This window comes from Phocoena phocoena, chromosome 9, assembly GCF_963924675.1.
Source record: "Phocoena phocoena chromosome 9, mPhoPho1.1, whole genome shotgun sequence".
NCBI lineage: Eukaryota > Metazoa > Chordata > Mammalia > Artiodactyla > Phocoenidae > Phocoena > Phocoena phocoena.
The window spans coordinates 103,659,166-103,676,134 of NC_089227.1; the positions used below are offsets into that span (position 1 = coordinate 103,659,166).

Here is a 16,969-nt window from a genome sequence, read left to right on the forward strand (position 1 = left end):
ATTGCAGACAGCTGACATGACTCCCATGTTATAAAGATAATTCTCTTAGTTATGATTTACTTGAATGTCTTCATCAGCATTGATTTTTCATTTTTAAACTTCTTCAGTTTTCGCAGTTTGAGTGTTAAATGGTCTTTCAATGATTTTGGTTTTTAATTTTCCTAGTTAATGATGTTGGGCATCTATCTTTTCCTATTTCATCGTAGGTAAGAGGAAGCATAGATATTGTATTATAGTTTCTTCTTTTGCTCATTAATGAACAAGTCCAGAGAAATTAAGATCTCATATTGAGGTGAAAAAACTAAGATTAGAAGTCTAGTGAGAGCCGCTAGTTATAGCAAAGCTTCCATACTTAAAGGACCAGATGTTCCCTATATATTTGAAAATATGTTTTCATTATTAATAAAGGAAAATGTAGCAAACTTAATGTGAAAGTACCCAAACTCTAAAGTCCTGGATAAATTTCCCAGTGGTCTACAAACTTTGCAGTGTGTAATAGGAATAATACATTGTCATGTCTCTTTTTTCCACAGTGAACTTGAAGATGACTTACTTGGAGAAGATTTGCTCTCTGGAAAAAAGGTAAGAAATACAGGTCTTCCTGAAACTAAATGATAGTTATTTAATTGCATTTAAAATATAGGAATACATCTTATGCATGGGATGTGTTACTAGAAAGTTGGATATAGATTAAAATTTTGTGAATCGAATTACTTTTTAAATGCACAAAGAGTTGAGTGTTTAATTTGTTAGTAAGTTCTTTGATAACTTAGAATTCAAGCCCTAAACCCTTTGAAGCAAGTACTTTAGCTCCTGCTACGCCAAGGCACTCTAGCAGGCACTGAATCTCTGAAGGCGGCAGCAAAGCTGCCACTTGCCAGAAGGAAGCAGCAGCTCCTTCCTTAACATTTAGTGGTTAGTATTTGCATACTGGAGCTGGGACTTACTTTTTGGGAATATTCAGAGATAAGCATAAAAATAAACATACTCAAATATGATACATTTTCAGATAAATAAGAATAAAAGTCTAAAACCTGATGTAGGTTTTTCTAAACTCTTGATCAAGTAAAAACTTGAAAGCAGTTATCATTGATGTCTATATCTATTTATATATCGTGTGTGTATATGGATATACGTAACTCTACACATATATATATATATATATTTTTTTTTTTTTTTTTTTGGGGGTGCGTTGGGTCTTCGTTGCTGCGCGTGGGCTTTCTCTAGTTGTGGCGAGCAGGGGCTGCTCTTCGTTGTGGTGCGCGGGCTTCTCATTGCGGTGGCTTCTCTTGTTGTGGAGCACAGGCCCTAGGTGCACGGGCTTCAGTAGTCGTGGTGCACAGGCTTAGTTGCTCTGCGGCATGTGGGATCTTCCTGGACCAGGGCTCGAACCTGTGTCCCCTGCATCGGCAGGTGGACTCTCAACCACTGCACCACCAGGGAAGCCCCATTTTTTTTTTTTGTGGTAAGAAAAAATTACTTGTTTATAGGATACTGCCAAAGGACTCGTTCCTTTTTTTTTCTTTCATTAAGAGTTATAGTAAATATGATCATTATGCTTGCTGCTTCTATACTTATTTGACTGTGCATCTAAAAATTAGTCTGGGGCTTCCTTGGTGGCACAGTGGTTAGGAATTCGCCTGTCAATACAGGGGACACAGGTTCGAGCCCTGGTCTGGGAAGATCCCACATGCTGCGGAGCGACTAAGTCCACGCTCCACAACTACTGAAGCCCACACGCCCTAGAGCCCGTGCTCCACAACAAGAGAAGCCACTGCGGTGGGAAGCTCGCGCACCGCAACGAAGAATAGCCCCTGCTCACTGCAGCTAGAGAAGCCTACGCACAGCAATGAAGACCCAACACAGCCATAAATAAATAAATTAATTAAAAATAAATAAATAAAAATTAGTCTGGGGTAGTTAGCCAGTATGCCATATGTAGAATCTCGACTGGCAAATGGTTATATCAAACTGAGAAAACTTTCTGAATGGTAGATGTTTTAATAACAAGGTTAGAAACAATCCAGTCAACGTAATTTTGCACTTTTGTAACAAGTCTTTTTTTGTGGAAGTGACATGCATTAATTAGATTTCTTTAATTAGAATCAATCAGATTTGTCAGATGAGGAGCTAAATGATGATCTTCTGCAGAGTGATAACGAAGACGAAGAAAATTTCAGGTACTCAGCATTAGCTCATTAAAAATGTTCCTTCTGTAACTAAATTTCTAGTGACTAATTTATAATTATAGTGGGATATAAATGATAATGTACCGTATCTTTAACATATGATTATATTGTAAACAGGATATTAATATAACTCTTTGATGTGGAAGCCATATATATTTTTCTATAAATAGATGAACTGTTTAAAGTCAGTGTTGGTCTTGCATTTAATGACCTCTGAGACGTCTGTTGAGTGTTGGTTATAAAAGTTCAGTACAGGTATATGTACCGCTCTTTTAAAGAATTCCTTTATTTGGACGGGGGGCAGTGGCCCCGCACTCTTAATACTGTTGGTCACAGTTTGATGTTACTGCTTTTGTTTTCATTTTAGACAGTTTTTATCTATACGTATCTAGTAACTGAATTGCCATTTTGAAAACTCCTTTGGACTGTACTTCGCCTCTAGTTGACTATCTGAATATAGTTGTTTTCATCTGTTTGGGCTGCCATAACAAAATATAAAAGGGTAGCTTACAAAGAACAGAAATTTATTTCTCACGGTTCTGGGAGCCGGGAAGTCCTAGGTCGAGGTGCTGGCCTGGTTGGGTTCTAGTGAGGACCCCCAGCCCTCTCACTGTGTACTCACATGGTTGGAAGGTGTGAGGGAGCTCTCTCGGGTCCCTTTTATAAGGGCACTGATCGTATTCAGAGGTTCCACCCTCATGACCTAGGCATCTCCCAAAGGCTTCACCTCCAGACCACCATCACATTGGGTTTTAGGATTCAACACATGAATTTGGAGGGGGGGGGGCACAAATATTCAGTGCATGGCAATAAAGAATATCTTTCTGTTGCTGACATAGTAACGCAATTAGAAGAGGAAGAGGCATTTAGTATACTCTGTTAGGTGGAATAATTTTTTCAGTTTTATGAGGAAACATTTATTGTGAAAATATAGAGACACTTTCTGCTTATAAATGTAGTTAACAAATATATTCCATTCATTGTTGAGCTATAGATTTGTAATAGTTTTTCTAACATAATGGGTAACAAGTTTTAAATTAATTTATTTTGTCAGTTATTTGTTTCCCAGTTCCATTCCGTGACATCATTATTATATTTTGATCTTTTGAGTTAGTTAAATTGCCCTTGAAATAAACCTTTGGAATGTTTTTAGCCATATGTCTTCAAGTGTATGTGGCGTGTTCAATTTTTTGTTAGGATTGGATACTTAATAAGTGTAAACTTAGATTTAGCTACAAAACCTTGTGTTTTAAGTGTTATTATGCATTTTTAATTGTTTGACATTTATCTGTTGTGATTTAACAGGTGAATTATGATTTCTTTTTTTGCAGTTTTAAAACTGCCCTCGTTTATTTTACTCAGAAATTAACTTTTTAAAAAAAATTTGTGGCTAGTATAAACTTCAGTTGAACATGGAAATGTATTTTCATGCAGATTTTTAATATTTTGATTTCTTAAATAGGAGTTTATAGTTTGCGTCATAGATTTAAAAAAGAAGACAAGTTCTTAAAATTCCATCTATGATTTTCTGTTTATAGAGTAATACTCCTAGTTTTACCTGGATGTTTTAGAAAATAGATACCACCCATTTCATTCTGGAAGTTAGAATGAAACGTAGTCTATTTGCTTTCAGTCCTGGACTTTTGCCAGGTAGACCTGTTTCTCATGGTTGCTCTGATTCTCCCAGTCAAATAAGCCGCAGCTCATGATAGAGGGGGCGCCTTATGCAGTAGGAGTCTGGTGCTGGCCCTGTGTACGTGTAGTGCACTGAGCTCTGCGGTGTGCAGGAGGGCTTTGTAGTGCTGGCTTAGTAGGGAGCACATTGAGTTTTGCTTGCAGTCGTTGTTGTCAGTGTGCCTTGAGCAGTCACTGGAGTAACTTTTCACTGGTCTTTCTAACAGTTAACTTATGCAGTGATTTAGTTTTGAGCTTCACTCCAGTTGCCTGCCTTTCTTTGTATTTTTGTCGCCTCTAGTTCTCAGGGTGTCACAATTAGTCTGAATACCACATCTGGCATGGTCACATCGTTTGAACTGTCTGACAACACTAATGACCAGTCTGGAGAACAGGAATCCGAGTATGAACAAGGAGAGGATGAACTCGTTTATCACAAGTCCGATGGATCTGAACTGTATGCTCCTGAGTACCAGGAAGAAGGACAGTATGAAGGCCACGGTGCTGAGCTGGCAGAAGACCACATCGAGTACGCGGGGGAGCCGGAGGAGGAGCCGCTGTACAGCGACGAGGTGTTAGACATCGAGATCAACGAGCCCTTAGATGAGTTCACAGTGAGTCTTTCTCCTTTGTATGGCCGAAGAGAGCATGGCTGCCTGGGTACAGGTTTCTAGACTGATTTGAAATCTGTTTCCCTCCCCTGGGAGGGCGGGAAATTAGACCTTATTATCACTGTCTGCCAGTTTCTTTATCTGCGCTCTGACAAAGTTTGTGTTGACAGCTTGTTTGGCTGGAGGTAATGCTCCTTTGTCATCCTGGAAGGCTGCACAGAATCGTGACCTTGAGGAAGAAAACAGCTTTGTGTGGTGGAGATACACTGTCAATTGTTAGAAGTACTTAATGCAGGGCTTTTATCCAGGCTTTAGACAAGATCTGATAAAGTCCTTCTAAGGTGAAAAGATTATTGACCTGCTAAAGACATCTTTAAGGTGCTAATATTCCAGAGTGATTGATGTCCTGTTCATTCATCCTTTTTTGTAACTGAGAACTGTCTAAACATGAATAAAGAGATTGGAGGTTAGTTTAGGAAATGTCACACAGAATTTGTTATCTGTAATCAGGAAGCAAAGATTGCACTGATTTTTATTTCAGAAAGGTGGTTTTGGTTGGTAGCTTTTTTTTTTTTTTAGGTTGAACTGTCAAGAAAGAAAAAGGTATTAGTGAAAGATTGCTCATCTGTCTTCATGATTTATCATTAAAAAGATTTGTTTTTGAAATAAGCATTAAAAGAAATTTATGTTGGAAGGGCATGACCTCCATAGGTGCAGTAGAATCTTAGGGTTTTCAGGGTGCTGGTCTCCCCCAAGGTACAGTGTGAGTGGGGCTGCTGGAATGGGGTGGAGGCATGCAGCATTAGGGCTAGAGTTCTGCCTTTATCTCTTAATGTTTCCATTCAGAGTAGGTAATTTTTCATTTGAGAAAAAATGTGTGTGTGTGTGTGTGTGTGTGTGTAGTTTTGAAAGACACTAATCGTTTACGTGGAGCCTTAGAATATTTAGTTCCAAACACAGTTGCGTTTATGTATCGCAGTGTTATTTTTAAGATTTATTCTTTTTGAATGCTTTCTCTTTAGTAGATATAGTAATGAAAAAATATTTCTAGGTTTGGTAAACAGAATCCTGTAAAAGGCATCATGGGTCCTTGTTTTTTCGATAACTCTGTAATGGTTTCTTTTGGTAATAAATCCTTCAGTAGTGTGGACAGGTGCTCTCTGGTTTACTGGTGTGTCCATATACTGTGTTAAAGTGAGACACTGTAAATTAAAATGATTCTTAAAAATTAAGCCAAGGTCTTTAAAAAATGTGCCCCATTATTCCCTGGTTAGAGCGTTTTAGTATTTCTACTGCTCATCCCTAAAATAAGATGGTCAGTCAGTCACATCCCTTGTAAATTCAAAAGCTCAACAGATCTTTACCAGTGTCCAAGCAGTGGGGACGTAAGTATTGCTGAAATATGAAGCATAAAGCGTGGCCCCTGCCTTCTGTGAACTTAGACTTTAGTGGAACAAATCACAGTGTGGAAAGTGCTTGATAGCACTTATACATGGTCACATAAGAGGTATCTCTCACTTTGGTGTTCTTGCAGAGTTTGTTGTAAAGAGAATTTTTAGTAAGTGAGGACTTTCCCTCTCTTATTTTCCGAACTTGAGGTTACATTTAGGCCCCTTGTTGTATAAAATCCAACTTAACTATCCAGCATCTTGTGCCTAAGATTCGCGTATTGAAAAGACAAAAATGCAAATTCATTATACTCACAGTACTTCTCCGCATTAAAATAAATCTTTTCAGAATTAAAAAAAAACCTTAAAGTAAATAAATTTACTTAACTGAACGTGTCCAGATATTTTCACAGAGAGTTGTGAAGTTTAAAGGTACAAGGCGAAGTTAAATGTCTGTGAGCAGTGTCAGCTCACCTCAGTATATCCGGCTTTACAGCCACACTCATTCTTTCCTTTCTTTCCGGTTTCTTTAAGATTATTGGTTTCTTTATAGACATCACAGTGGTAGAATCTGGCACTGCCTCTTCTTTGCATGGGAAGAGAAAAATGGACTTAAGCTGTGAAATACTTTTCTCCAGCTCTGCAGTGCGGGCCTCTTACTGTCTTAGGCTGTCACTGGTGCACAGATTAATTAATTATTCATTATTAGAGTAGCGAACATATGAGTAGATTGCAGTCCTGTGTATCCCAGTGGTATTTTAGTTTATTAAATGGTTTATTTAACTGTGGTTCATGTCCTAGTTGGGACTTGTTAACTCATACTCTAAAGCTAGAATTAACTCTGTACTCATCACGAGTATGTTCTGTCTATTTGAGCTCACATGTAACGTCACAGGGAGGAATTTTGTGTATAACTGGGAGTGGAATCGTAAAATCGCAGAATTTTACAATTGGAAGGGACAATCTTACATATGAAGAAACTGCATTTTCCCATAAAAAGTTGGTAGTAAATTGTGGTGTTCTTTCCTTTCATACTCAAAAAAATTTTTTTTGAATTTTCCTGTCCTAATCTTGAGAGTGAATTGGGATTTGATGTAAAAACTTGTATTCTTGTATTAGGAAGAGATGTATATTATTTATTATTCAACAGAATATGAGAACACTGTCAGATTATTTATACTTTTGAGCACAACCAGATTTACTTAGTGCCTTTAAAGTTAATATAGATTGAGATTTCATAAGACATTGTTCTGTAAAAACAATTTCAGATTGGTAATTTATGTAATGGACAGCAGATTTTTGTTTCCCAGTGAGAGTTCAGTGGTGTAGACTATTCTCCATTGTATGTTGGCTGACAATTTTGATTAGCATCGTATGGCCTTATTTGAAATCCGACAGTTCTGCTCTCAGTGAATCATGGGTAGTGATAGTTGCTCTTTTAGGTAGGATGGTAACAGTTTCTTTGGGGAAGTAAAATGCAGTGTGTTTGGACAGTCTTGCGAGACGGTTGTGGGGACTAAGGTGGTCTGTCACCTTGGGTACAGCTGCTGTTCTTTGTAGAGAGACTGTTGGATTCTGTGCAGTAGGGCTGTGCAGGTCCCGCAGCTGGTCCGCTCTTCCTTCCTGCCTATTGTTCACTTGAGCTGGTGGCCAGGGGCACTGGGGAGTTCAGCTCCCCTGGAGTGAATCAGATCTTGTTACTTGTAGTGATACCTGTAGGAGCCCTTCTTTCCTTGCAGTTGTTGTTTCTAGGCAGCTTGCCTGCTTCCTTCCCTATGCCCTCAAGAGATGCCTGCCTGCTGCCATGCCCTTACATTTCATGCAAACCTGGAAGCATCCTTCTGATTCAAGGGAGCGGCTGATGGAGAAACTAATTCTAACATGTAATTTTTTTTTTTTTTTTTTTTGCGGTATGTGGGCCTCTTACTGTTGTGGCCTCTCCCGTTGCGGAGCACAGGCTCTGGATGCGCAGGCTCAGCGGCCATGGTTCTCGGGCCCAGCCTCTCCAAGGCATGTGGGATCTTCTCAGACCGGGGCGCGAACCCGTGTCCCCTGCATCGGCAGGCGGACTCTCAACCACTGCGCCACCAGGGAAGCCCTAACATGTAATTTTAATACAGCTCCTGAGTTGAATTGAATTGCTCATACTTTTGTTGTCTTCTGTTGCTATAAAAATGGTTTGAATTGGGCATGATTCCAGCCCCCGTACTGCTGCTGAGCTGCTCTGTGCAAGCACATACACACTTTCTTTTTAAGATTATATTTCCTTAGTGTTGGATTTGAAGAAGAGCTACTTGTCAGGGCCCTTGGAGGTTGAAGCAGGGTCCGTATCACTCCCTGCAACGATTGGGTTGGCATACTGCTCTCTTGCTCCCATGAACACTCAGGGGAGGCCCCATTCTGGTTTTGTGCTTAGTGCTTTTCTGCTCAGTCTGATAATTGCCATAGTAAAATTTGCTAACATAACTAAGCATGAGTCATGAAGGTGAAAAGTGCTTGAAAACCCCAAAGCTATATGAGAAAAACTTACTTTCTCTTTAATGGCTGTTAGGATGAAGAATACTTGCAGGCTTGTGGGCAACAAGGGATGAAAGAGCAGGAAGACTGTGTTGCTGAAGAGGAATTAGATGAGATTACTGATTCCCAGGTTGCTCCTGAAACTGAAGAGGTATTTGTTCATCTTTTAAAAAGAGTCCAAAAGTTTGCTGGAGTTTTTTTTTTCTTCCAGATTGAAAATGAGCATCTTTTTAATATTAGCGAAAAGTTGATACATCTCTTCTTTGAAGTATGAGTGTAGTTTAAAAAAAAGAACAAAAACAAAACCCTGAGCTCTCTAGAATCTTTGGACAGTGAGTTCTGGTTAGCTGTGGCTTCCAGATAGCTGTTTGCCCTTTGAGTGTTAAGAATGTTTTTTTGTTTGTTTGTTTGTTTGTTTTTGCGGTACGCGGGCCTCTCACTGCTGTGGCCTCTCCTGCTGCAGAGCACAGGCTCCGAACGCACAGGCTCAGCGGCCATGGCTCACGGGCCCAGCAACTCCGCGGCATGTGGGATCCTCCCAGACCGGGGCACGAACCCGTGTCCCCTGCATCGGCAGGCGGACTCTCAGCCAGTGCGCCACCAGGGAAGCCCCTAAGAATGTTTTATGGGAGTGTGGGTAGAAATGTTTTGAAATGCGCAGTATATGTTAGTGCTTTGAAAGGAGTGCTGTAATTATTTCAAATTAGTTAACGTTAGTTAATTTTGACCATTATTCAAAAAATACTGCAGAGTTCCCTGGATTTAGGTGCTGTGTTAGGTATTGAAGAAATAAGGATGATTGAGAAGCTTGGTTCTTGTGCTCAAGGTAATTGCAGCCTCATAAAAGGGAGAGAAGACGTCGGCAAATTCCAGTGATGTAAACATAGAAGTAAACCTCCTGGAAGAGAGGCTCAGGTATATGCTTTAGCAGCTCACACAGGGGGCCTCTCTGGTCGGGTGTGTGTCTTGAGGATGGATTGGGGAACCGGGGTGGGATGTGTTGAGGCTTTATGGAAGAGGTAGCCTGTGAAGTAGGTCTGGAAAAATAGATGTCATTGGATGAATAGAGGTGTGCTCTGAGACGGAGGCTTATAGTTTCTGTTTTCCAACCTTAGAACTTGTCCCATGGGTCAAGCATGTGAGCCACAAAATCATTCTATAGTCTTAGAACTTGTGGGTTAAAATTTTTTTTTTCCTTAATAATGTTTTTTCTCAGTTATTTTCCTTAATACTTTTTTCCCTCTTTTTCCCAAGAGATCATGAAAAGTGGTATTTCACTGGCTTAGGTCATTTCCTTTAGGTCTTACACCAGTGCTTTAGAAACTCAGTATACAAAACATTTGCCCTTATCTGTTCCCTAATAAAATGCTACGACAGAGTATATGATCACGTACAGACACTTTCTGGGACACCCTTGCTTTTCCCCAACGAGCTAAATTTGACTTCTCTTTTTGTGCTTTCTCTCTGTCTCTCTTGCTATTTGAAATAATTTGAAACTTAGAGAAAAGGTAGAATAGTAGAACGCTCCCTTTTCCCAGATTCTTCAATTGTAGGCAAATATATTCAGCCCAAGGAACCAAGACAAAGCTAAAGAAGATGTTAAGTAAGAAATGGTTCTCCTACTGGTGACTGCTCTGTTCTGAGTGATGAGCCACCGAACCGAGGTTCAGGGAGACCAGATTTAAGCGGGTCGTGTTTAGCACCATGTTCCGCCCAGTGCAAAGCCAGTATGAGCCTAGATTAGGTCAGACCTGTGAAAGGGTGTTTTGGCAAAAGATCTCTGAGGGAGAAATCTAAGAAGCTGTTAAGGCGTTGGCGGGGACAGACGGAAGTGGCTGTGGAGGTCATTCTGGGGGTGAGTAGTTGAAAGGGAAACCTGGGAATCCAGCGCCCATTAATTAGTTCATTTCCTCTTCATTAGTTTGTAGTATTTTGTAGTTGGAAAATTAATTCCATTGTGTTTTTTTTCCGCCCAGTAATTTATTCTTTCAGCCTTTTAGGTAATACTTCTCCTTACTCGGATAATGTATTGTGTTTGTAGCATATTTTAGAGTGAGAAAAGGTTTTGTAGATTTTAAGCTTTAAATGATCTCTGGAGATATAAACTATTTTATTGTAAAGCAGTTAAAGAATAAGAATGCTGGTAGGTGTTATGCTGTTGCTTGGGTGCCTTCGGACACTGATAAGGTATGACTTGTAGATCCAGATGTTTCCGACTTTGGTTCCTGAACTGTATTCATTGAAATATTGAAGCAAAAGTGGATTATGATTAAAAATGGTGATCTTACCTTCCGTTTTCAGTGCCTTCTGAACAGAGACTGAGGGGGAGAGTTATCTTTGGAGGAACATGAACGATCAGACCCAGCCCTCAAGTAAATGAACTCATAACATGTATGAGTTAATATAACAATATCTCAGACATACTTGGGAAGGCTTAATCATCGGGGGAAAAGTTAGATCCCTTTCTTGTACCTTATGCCAGTATTGATCTCAGATTAATTCACACCAAACTTTACATGTATTAGAAGAAAATGTTTTAATAATGGTGTGTTAGCCTTAGGCTTACCTGCAAAACAGAAAACTCACCAAATAGTACAAGTTTATTTCTCATGATGTCAAAAAATTTCAGAAGGCATTTCAGATCTGGTATTGGCCTCACAAGGTAATCAGGTACCCAGGCTTCTTCCAGATTTCCATGGTACAACTCCAGGGCTGCTGGTCTTACCATGGTCCACATCCAAGCAGTGGATTGCAGGAAGACTGAATGAGACCATGCCCACCCTTTGAAGACATGTCCCAGAGTTCTCAAACAACACTGTGTAAACATCTCATGAGTTACGTCTTAGTTACGTGGCTGTACCTCACAGCAAAGGAGACTGGTGAATATAGTGTTTTATTAGGTGACAGCATATTCAGTTAAAGCTGGGAGTTTCATGATTAAGGACATGATAGAGAATGAGTAAAAATGAGTACCAAGCTGTCTTGGTTTCACTACTCTGCTACTCTTGGTATTGGGCCTTTTTAAGCCGTAAAGGAAAAGAATGATTTGATCATACAGAAGTACCCCAAAACACTATAAACAAGTTTAGAAAGTCATAGAGAAATACCCCAAAACACTATAGACAAGTTTAGACAATATGAGGAAATATTTACACATGAGCCTAAGAATTAGTATATGTAGTAAAGTTAATATGTTCGGTATGGAAGAGTTAATATATCAGTATGTTCCGTATATACAGATGAGCACTCCTGTAGAAAGAAGGGCAAATAATGTGAGAAAGTAATCCAAAAATAACATAAGCAAATGATCACTAAGTATATAAAATATATTCAATAAAATAAAAATTATAACAGTTGAGAATTCTAACCTGTCTTAATATTGGCAAAAATCAAAATTATTGGTCAGGTATTTTTTATTCTGTTGGGGGGATTATTTTGGAAATATTGACTGCCAGAAGAATTTTCCACAATTCTGTCATGTCTCTGCATGTTTGGGGGAGCAAAGCACCTCCTTTGTTCCCGACAGTCTTTTCAAGGATGTTTTTGTAGCAGCATCTAGGAAAGACGTATCTTTCTCTGGAGTAGGGGGCAGCCATGCCTTCTGCTCATTATAACAGTTCCCTAAACTCAGTGCCCCTCCTGTAATACAGCTACCTTTGCACAGGGTCACCTGGCCCTCTTTGTCAGATGGCCCAATGGGAATTGGGGCTTAGGGAGCTGGACCCAAATGCTACTGCAGTTGTTAAGAGTAATAAATTGTCCTAGTCTGTGGCTGAGAGTCTCGTGCCTTCTCACAGCCTCCATGAAACAGTGGCAGGCTACCTTATTAACTTGCAAGAAGAGTAAAATTGCAGACCCTACACTGTTCGTGACAGTATCAAAAGCCTGAAAGTCCTTTGGCTCAATAATTCCACTTTGATGAAGTTATCCAAGAGTTAATCTAAGATGTGTTGTTCAAGGATACATGAAGTGGGTATTTGCTTGCAGCGTTGAAAATGAGTGGAACCAATGTAAATAGATTTTTCTAAAAGGTTGAATAAATGATGGTCAGGGGACTGCAGGTTGCCAAAGGATGCCCTTGCTCTATTGGACATGGAAAGAGGCTCGTGATGCGTTAAGTGAAAAGAGCAGGCTAACAGATTTCCTCCCCTTAGGTTCCTCCATAGCTTTGCATGTTTAAATGTGTGTGTGTGTGACTCTCAAACACGTGTCTGGATGGATAAAGACAAATGGTGATAGTGATCACCTCTGGATGGTGGGATTATTTTATACTCTCTGTGTCAAATATTTTAAAATGTTTTTGCCACGAATAAAATAACTTTTGTGAACAGGGAAATACAGAGAGGTTAAAATTTGACCCTTGGTGATTTGGAGGGGAAAGAAGTAGAATGCGTTTGTTTAACTCCTGTGATTTCTAGTTGCTGCTAACTCACTTGAAACATCTTAATGCTTGTTTTCTATGTGACTCTTTTTATAGAGGAGAAAGTAAACTCTCATCCAGATTACATAGTTTATACCATCTGTTAAGAGGTATATTATCTGCCTTTTCTTTTAAGCTGTATGTTCCATAATTTAATTTTATATATAGTATTTAAAAATATTTTTAAAAAGTCACTCACACATTTTCCTTATCCTTTGTCCTTGATTGTTGGTTTGTTTATTACCTTGTTTTTGTTGCTTGTTTTTGTACTGACTGAAAATTCTTTGTATTGCTCTTTGCTCTCAGGACTTAATAGTCCTTCTTGGAGGCAGGTGTTGTGCTGGTCTTTTCTCCTGGCAACAGATGTCTTGGGCTTGTTTTCTTCCTCATAGTGGAATCGCTGAATGTCAGTCGAAGAGATCATTATTGAGAACTTGTATGCACGGTACTGTTGTGGGTGCTGGGAGGTATTATTTCAGTACCTTTTGGTAGGCTTTGCTTTTGGAGGGCTGTCCTTCCATCCTTTTTAGTAGTATGAATATATAGTCCTCAGGGAAGAGCAGCAGTTTTATTTTGCCGCATACACCTGTGTTTTGGTGTCTTCCTAGTTTTTTGACCCATTTTCTTAAATTAACTGTCTGCAGCGTGTTGATGAACCAAACCTTTGCACTCCACCTTGCGTTGCAGCGCTCACGGCTCTGGGTTGCTTAAGACGGAGGTGGAAGGCATGTTGCAGTTTTTCAGATGACTTCTTTCTAGGAGTTATGTTTAAGTACACATTAGAATCTGAATTATGGAACTAAAAGGTAATTTCAGTTGAAAGGTCTATTTTCAGTGGCTCCTTTTATTTAACTAATGTTCTTCCTTGGTCAATACAGAGGAATCACTGTACTCGAAACAAATGAGAAAGACCCCATTATGAAGACTAGCCCCCAGGCCTTCCTGCTTGCACAGCCACTTCAGTGTCAGTGGCGCTCTTGTCTTCAGACATGGTTAAAAAGGTTTTGGCTTGTACAGAGGAACGAGTGAGAAGTTTAAAAATATCTTTGCACTAGTTAAATTTGAAACTTTTAAAATTGTGATAACATTTACATTCAGTGATAGGCATAGATCTGAGGTTCAGTGTTTTGATACATCCCAGTTACTATCCTTCTGTTGGTGAGAAACAGTTCATCACCCCAGAAAATTCCCCCTTGTTTCTTTCTAGTCTGTCCTGACTCCTCTCAGAGGCAAGCCGTGTTCTTAGTTCTGTTGACTTAAATTAGTCTTTCCTAGTCTAGAACTTCATGTAAATGTAATCATACATTTATGCAGTCAGTTTGTGATGATGTAATGCTGTGTGTCTAGCTACTTTTGCTCACCGTAATGTTTTTGAGTTTCATCCAAGTGGTTGTGTATGTCAGTAGTCAACAGTTCATTCCATTTTATGGATATACCTTATTTGTGTTCTCCTGATAATAGATATTTGGGTTGTTTCCAGTTTTGTTTTTGTTATTATGAATAACTCAAAGCTTATTTTACACATCGTTTTGTGAATGTAGTTTTTCGTTTCCCTTGGCATTAACTAGGAGTGGAATTACTGAGACAGGGTAGCAGTGTGTTTAATGCTATAAGAAACAGCCGAATGATTTTCCAAAGTGTTTGTACCATTTATACTCCCACCAGTCATGTATGAGAGTCTCAGTTCTCCCATTAGTTTATCTAGTTTTTGTACCATTATTCGTTGTAAAGGCTTTCCCATTGAGTTGCCTTAGTGCTTATGTTGAGAATCAATTGACCACTTAAGTTTAGGCCTCTTTCTGGAATCTCTTTTTTGTTCTATTGCCAATACTACACTATCTTGATTACTGTGGCATGAAATCAGGAAGTGTAATTCACCAGTTTTGTTCCCTTTTCAAGATTGTTTTGGCTATTCTCAGTCCTTTGAATTTTGCATATAAATTCTGTAATTCACTTGTCAATATCTATTAAAAATCCGGTTGGGGTTTTTATGAAAATTACATTGTATCTTTAGATCATATTGGGGGAAAACTAACATCGTAATAACCATGTTGCCTGTTGATAAACACAGTTTATTTCTTTCTACTAGTTTTTTTCTTTCTTTCTTTTGCTGCGATCTCCAGCGCTATGTAGAATAGAAACATTGAGGGCACTGGTTTTTGCCTTGTTCTTCATAGTAGGTGTAAAATATTCAATATTTCATCAAGTAAGTAATATAAGCTACTTGGAGGTTTTTCAGTCAAATTGAAGTTCTTTTCTATGTCTAGTTTGCTGAGATTTTTTTTTTTTAAATCAGAAGTGAGTGTTGAATTTTGTCAATGCTTTTTCTGCATCTGTTGAGATATTCTTGTGACTTTTATCCCCCGTTTTATTAATGTGAATTAAATTGGCTTTAAAAACTATTAACTATATTCCCAAATTAATTTCCATTTTGCAGGTTTTTCCATTAATGTCCTCTTTCTATTTTGGGATCCAGTCCAGGGCACCACATTGTTGTCTTGTCTCCTCTGGTCTGTAATAGTTTGTTGGTCTTTCCTTGAGTTTCACGACCTTGACAGTCTAAAGAGTACTGGCCAGGTGTCCTGTGGAATGTCTCCCAACCTGGGCTCGTCTGATGTTTTTCTCATGATTATACTGGGGTTATGGGTTTTTGGAAAGAATACCATGGAGGTTAGGTGTCCTCATTCCATCATACCACTGGGTACAGGACCTCCCTGGCAATGTCAGCCTTGATTATGTGGTGATGTGGCCTTTGCCAGTTAAAGATAGTAATTCTGTAAAGTTACTATCTTTCACTTTCTGTGCTCTCTTCTTTGGAAGCAAGTAACTAAGTCTAGTCTGCACCCAAGGCGAGGGAGAGGAGGGACTTAAGGTCCACTCCTGGAGGAGGGGAGAGTATGTACATATATTTGGAATTCTTCTCAAAGTAAGATTTGTTAAATTGATTTTTGAATGTTAAATCAACCTTATGCTTCCGGCTAAACTTCACTTGGTGGTGACAAATTTTCCTTTTATTTTTTGCTGGATTCCATGTGCTTTTATTTTCTTAAGGACTTTTGTGTCTGTATTCACGAAGGAGGTTGGTCTGTAATTTTCTTCTCTTGTAATTTTTGCACAATTTAATTGCTCAGTCTTTCCAGCTTGTAAATTTTAACTGTTGGTAGAAATAGATACTTTTTGTATTTCATGATATAGTAAAGAAGTATCCTCTGTCAAATATTTTGTAAGCACTAAAAACTTTTGGGAAGTTTTTTAAAGCAGTGTTCTCTATAGTTGTTTTCTATTGGGTTGGCCAAAGAGTTCCTTCAGTTTTTAAAGTAAAAATAAAAGACACATTTTTCATGTTCATCAAGAACTTTATTGAACAGCACATTCACCCTTTTGTTCCACTACCTTCTGCCAAGAACTGCAAATAACTGTACCAGGTGCCCTTTACAGTCTTCCAGGGAATTGAAATGTTTTCCATTAAGAGAAGTTTGTAAATGGAAATCTGAAGATGCAATGTCTGGTGAATACGACAGATGAATTAGAACTTCCCAGCCAAGCTGTTAACAGTTTTTGCCTGGTCATCAAAGAAACCTGCGGTCTTGTGTTACCCTGATGGAAGATTATGTGCTTTCTGTTGACTAATTCCAGATGCTTTTCGTCAAGTGCTGCTTTCGGTTGGTCTAATTGGGAGCAGTACTTGTTGGAATTAATTGTTTGGTTTTCCGGAAGGAACTCATAATGGAGGACTCCATTCCAATCCCACCATATACACAACGTCACCTTCTCTGGATGAAGACTGGCCTTGGCGTGGTTGGTGGTGGTTCATTTCGCTTGCCCTGCGATTTCTTCCATTCCACATTATTGTACAGTATCCACTATTCGTCGCCCGTCACAATTTGTTTTAAAACGGAACGTTTTCACTGCAGTTAAGTAGAGAATTGCATGCAGAAATAGGTCAGGAAGGTTTTTTTGCTTAACTTAACCAAGCTGGTGCAAATGATTTTCAGCACTCGTTTGGATATTTTGAGTATGTCGGCTGTCTCCCACTTGGTATAACATTGATTGTTCTCAATTAATGTCTTGATTTGATCGCTGTCAACTTCATCTGGGCTACCCGACCCTGGAGCATGGTCAACGGAGAAATCTCCAGCACGAAACTTCGCAAACCACTTTTGACACGTT

General features: G+C 39.1%; 1 protein-coding gene across 1 annotated transcript in view; it reads left to right on the top strand.

The window, feature by feature from the left end:
• RBM33 (RNA binding motif protein 33) overlaps positions 1-16,969 on the top strand; it is a 112,935-nt gene that overhangs the window by 20,347 nt on the left and 75,619 nt on the right. Inside the window, exons 6-9 of the mRNA XM_065883633.1 lie at positions 534-582; positions 2,104-2,180; positions 4,165-4,477; positions 8,414-8,530. Coding sequence (XP_065739705.1) covers positions 534-582; positions 2,104-2,180; positions 4,165-4,477; positions 8,414-8,530 — 556 coding nt within the window. The remainder of the gene's footprint in view (positions 1-533; positions 583-2,103; positions 2,181-4,164; positions 4,478-8,413; positions 8,531-16,969) is intronic.